Here is a 4367-nt window from a genome sequence, read left to right as displayed (position 1 = left end):
AGTTTAATTGGAACTGCCACGCAGCAGACTAACTGCCTATATGAGTATAACTCCACTGCCAAGAATTCACACGTCGATATTGCACCAGATTTATTAGAATGCTTTGTCGAATTATTCAGGCCATGAGAACGAGTGACTATCCAACTTTCCTAAAGAGTAATTATACAATTGGAATTTGGAGCAAATATTCTTTCTTATGTCTAACTAGGAGCAATTAATTTAGACCAGATACTCAAAAGTAATTATACAATTGGAATTTGAAGGGAAGCCCTCCGTAACTGGTAAAGTTGTTGCTATGTGACCAGGAGGTCACGGGTTCGAGCTGTGAAAACAGCCTCTTACAGAAATGCAGGGTAGGACTACACACAATAGACCCTTATGGTCCGGCTATTCCCCGAACCCTACGCATAGCAAAAGCTTAATGTACTGGACTGCCTTTTATACTCAAAAGTAATCCGACGTAGATAGTGCATGACTGAATTCGTTTTGAAAGAACGGAAGTTACTGTAGGCCCCACACAGAAAATTCTAAACATTTGAAGAGTACCTTTTGTTTTCTTTTATCCACATTTCAAACAAGTGAATAATACTCACTCAGTTCCAATTTATTATGTTTAACTGAATACAGAATTTAAGAATTAAAAACTTCGGGTAGAATTAAAAATTTAAATTAAATTGTTATCAAAATTAGAAAGAGAACAGACCAAAAAAGTAGATTTTTTCGGCTCAACCCAAGAAATTCATTTTCCAACGTAATTCAAACTATGGCGTACAAAAAACGCGAGGAAACTTGGGTTACGAGCACATAAGAATCTTGGATACTCAATATTAAGCTCGATAGGACGTGCAGATTCATAGAATATTAGGATTAAACAAATTCAACTCTCACGCAGGAATAACTACATTGCAGCCATTCAGTTGTAAAACCAAATCAGTTAAACTCCGCATATAGATTCAAAAACATACAAAACATTATAAGGAACTCCATAAGCAAAACTAGCCACATCTAATTAGATTTGAATCTTCAGTATTACTCAGAAGCGATAAACAAAATAGTAACAATTTAACTTTACTAAGCACAAGCCAATTTAAATCTTAACTAGTAAAAATGAAGATCCTACATCAAATATCCTTGATCAGGCATAAAGCCTTCCAAAGCATCCAACAACCTTGATCTTATCATCTACTCCTTGATGCCTCACTGCACAGGTAAATACACAAAAACATCAAGAAGCATTCAAATAAAGTCAACATGTAGATAAATGTAAATGAAAAGTCACTAGAATATCCGGACAACCACCATTCAAGAGCCTATATCTTTTGTTGTCAAAATAACCTTCAAGTAACTATGTGATTCAATACATGAACACCAAAGAACAGGTTAGATTCTTCTACCCTTAGGCGTAGAAATGATCACAGATACGCCAAACTGATGACAAAGATAGCATCGTACAACTGAGAATCATATCCGTTTGATAAGCCAGAAATAATTTTATTAAGGAAAGGCTAATTGGTACTCATATACAAAAAAGAAACTACATCAATCAGCCAAGAACTATTTACTTACTAAAATACTATATCAAACTATCCATAAACTAATGTGATCCTTCATTCATGAAATAACAACACAAAACAGAGTTGACTATCCACTTCTCTATGATCTGAATCACCGGATCAGCTCTATTTTGATTATCTTCAAAAAAACATAGCCTCGAACAAAAGGCATACTCATTTGCCACCCCTTCACAATTAGCAAACGAATATTGAAGTACATGCTTTTCTGCATGTGTATTTGCCTCAGCATAACCCTAAATCTCAAAACACTATTCACCTATCAGAATCTTTGCATCATCCTATCCATAAACTAATGTGATCCTTCATTCATGAAATAACAACACAAAACAGAGTTGACTATCCACGTCTCTATGATCTGAATCACCGGATCAGCTTTATTTTGATTATCCTCAAAAAACATAGCCTCGGAAAAAAAACATAGCCTCGAACAATTAGCAAACGAATATTGAAGTACATGCTTTTCTGCATGTGTATTTACCTCAGCATAACCCTAAATCTCACAACACAATTCCACCTCTCAGAATCTTTGCGTCATCCTCTCAACAAGCTGGACCTCTAGTGTTTACGGATGAAACCCTGGTGTAGTGCGTTAAACATATGCGACCAACTTATTAATTTCTGACTGAAAACATACACATTAGCCACCCCTTCCAACTTAGCAGATGAATATATGTTGTATATCCCTTGGTAATGGTTTTGTCCCTAAAGTCTTACACATTAGCCACCCTTTACGACTTAGCAGATGAATATTGGACATGCATCCAGTTCTACCATGTGTATCTCCATTGGGATTGGTGGTTGCCCCTGAAGTCTTACATATTCTATTCATCGATCAGAAACCCACCACCCTCTATTCAACCAACTAGAGATCCATCTATTATAGATGAAACACGAGGTATAACCACCTATTTAATGTTATATATGCCACCACCACCTTTTTGGTATGGTCCCGCGCCATCAACTGGTTTTGATTTACTTGGTCTGTGCCAAACATAAACTTAGCTGCCAAGATTTTGGCCAAACATTTTCAACACATATGATATCAGCTTATGAGGAATAACAATTCGGATAGATTAATACCAATAAAACCTTCTTTTCCACACTGTCATATCTAAAAATGGATCATTAATCATTTCTTCTGAAACATTGATACTTGTGCTTGCAATAAAATGGTAGGAAGGTTTGCTTACTATTCCAAAACCTTAGGCATCCATAACCCAAACAAATATGCCTAAAGCAATAGAGAATCAGAAAGATAGTTCCTCTCCCAACCTCAAAACAGACAACGGATACACTAAGGGGTCATTTTGATGTTTGAAAATATCTATATTACAAAACTCCACATTATTAATTGGGTGTTTGGTTGATACAACTGTTTCCTATGCCTAACTTAGGTAGTATTCTCCATATTATTTTGTGCCTAACCTGATGAGGAATGACCAAAAATGAATCAAATAATATCAATAAAAAAGTATTTTAAACTGCTATCTATTAGTTAATCACCTCTCACATCTTAATTCAGATATTACATCTTTTATTAGTACACCTCATTTTGGTTTTCCTCTCAAATGTTCTTATTTGACATAATGAGAAACAATTTTTTTTGACACTTCACATTAGCTTTACAGTAATTAAATATTTTTATCACATAATGACAACAAAAATAGTAATAGGTTTGATAAAGTGATTAATATAGGCCAAGAGTCAAATAAATAGAAACTTAAGCACAAAATTTGATGGACACAGTGGCCATAGAAAACACTAACATAAACACATAATAATCAGTTAAAACAGTGGACAAGTAAAAGGAATACCTTATATATTGCTTGGGTACATGAAAACCCTAACCTTAGATCCCTGAAAGATTTACAGAAAGAAAATAACGCAATTAATCAGAAAGAAAAAAAATTACTAATCAAATAATAATGCAATTAAGTAAACAAAATACAAATAACAGGAATGTACCATAGACTTAGGTGGCAAGTTAGACTTGAACTTAGCTCTGACGACGCCGCTGTTTCCATGAGGCCTACAAACCTTACCCCAAATGCAACGATAATGAGAGTTATTCTTCTTTGTCTTAGCCTTGTAGATGTACGCCATGCGCTTTCCGAGGTACCAATCCACTTCCTCCTTAGTGTTCACTCCCTCAATCTGAATCAACGAAGTGCTTGGATACTGGTTCGATTTTGACCTAACACACAGATTAAACAATTTAAGATACTCAATCATATGAAATCGGCATTAATCTTCAGATAGTGAGAGTAAATTACCTTTTGTATCCAAGCACGGTTCCTCTGACATAGAGTCTACAGATACAGAAAACAATAAAGACGGTGTGAAAAAATGAGATTCTGCAGATAATGTAATGAAGTTTGAGAAGATTCAGTACCTGACGCGCTCTCCTTGGCGTCCTTTCACCATTTTCGATTCAAGGAGATCGGGGAATGGGCACGGAGATGTCTGCAGAGAATAACTTAAAACCCTAGAGGAGTACTTGTTTTAGAAGAGATGTATATATGTGATCTGCTGGCTCTTTACATTTGGTCGATAAATGGGCTGGAGGCCCAATAGTTCGATTCCTAGGGCTTGAAATATTGGCTTTTGACAAAGTAGGCCGCTCGGCCCAAAATATTAGGGATTTTTACAAAAATAGTTGGTCGACTAGAAATTGCTGTTTATTTTTCTAATTAGTATACATAAATTACACATGATTATAGGCATATTTTATATGAATTATACATATATTTTTTAAATTTAGATAGCCAATATTTAAGTTAATTCTTCAAAACT

General features: G+C 35.1%; 1 protein-coding gene across 1 annotated transcript; it reads right to left on the bottom strand.

Annotated features, from left to right (window-relative positions):
- Positions 1 to 986: 986 nt before the first annotated feature.
- LOC104097774 (large ribosomal subunit protein eL33y) lies at positions 987 to 4110 on the bottom strand. Its single transcript, XM_009604391.4, has 5 exons — positions 3967 to 4110; positions 3848 to 3883; positions 3540 to 3768; positions 3389 to 3431; positions 987 to 1200 (listed from the first exon to the last, which is right to left on the bottom strand). Exons 1-4 carry the CDS (start codon positions 3996 to 3998, stop codon positions 3390 to 3392), a joined length of 339 nt encoding a protein of 112 aa, XP_009602686.1. The 5' UTR covers positions 3999 to 4110; the 3' UTR covers positions 987 to 1200; position 3389.
- Positions 4111 to 4367: the final 257 nt, after the last annotated feature.

Source organism: Nicotiana tomentosiformis, chromosome 3, assembly GCF_000390325.3.
Source record: "Nicotiana tomentosiformis chromosome 3, ASM39032v3, whole genome shotgun sequence".
Lineage (NCBI taxonomy): Eukaryota > Viridiplantae > Streptophyta > Magnoliopsida > Solanales > Solanaceae > Nicotiana > Nicotiana tomentosiformis.
The sequence above is the reverse complement of the archived record's forward strand: the minus strand, read 5'-3'. Positions and strand labels throughout refer to the sequence as shown.

Bases quoted from the DNA above. Each gene is read 5' to 3' on its own strand.
- LOC104097774 (XM_009604391.4), bottom strand. From the start codon at position 3,998: ATGGTGAAAGGACGCCAAGGAGAGCGCGTCAG. The intron at 3,884-3,966 runs GTACTGAATCTT...CTGTATCTGTAG, and splicing joins CGCCAAGGAGAGCGCGTCAG to ACTCTATGTCAGAGGAACCG. The intron at 3,769-3,847 runs GTAATTTACTCT...TCTGTGTGTTAG, and splicing joins ACCGTGCTTGGATACAAAAG to GTCAAAATCGAACCAGTATC.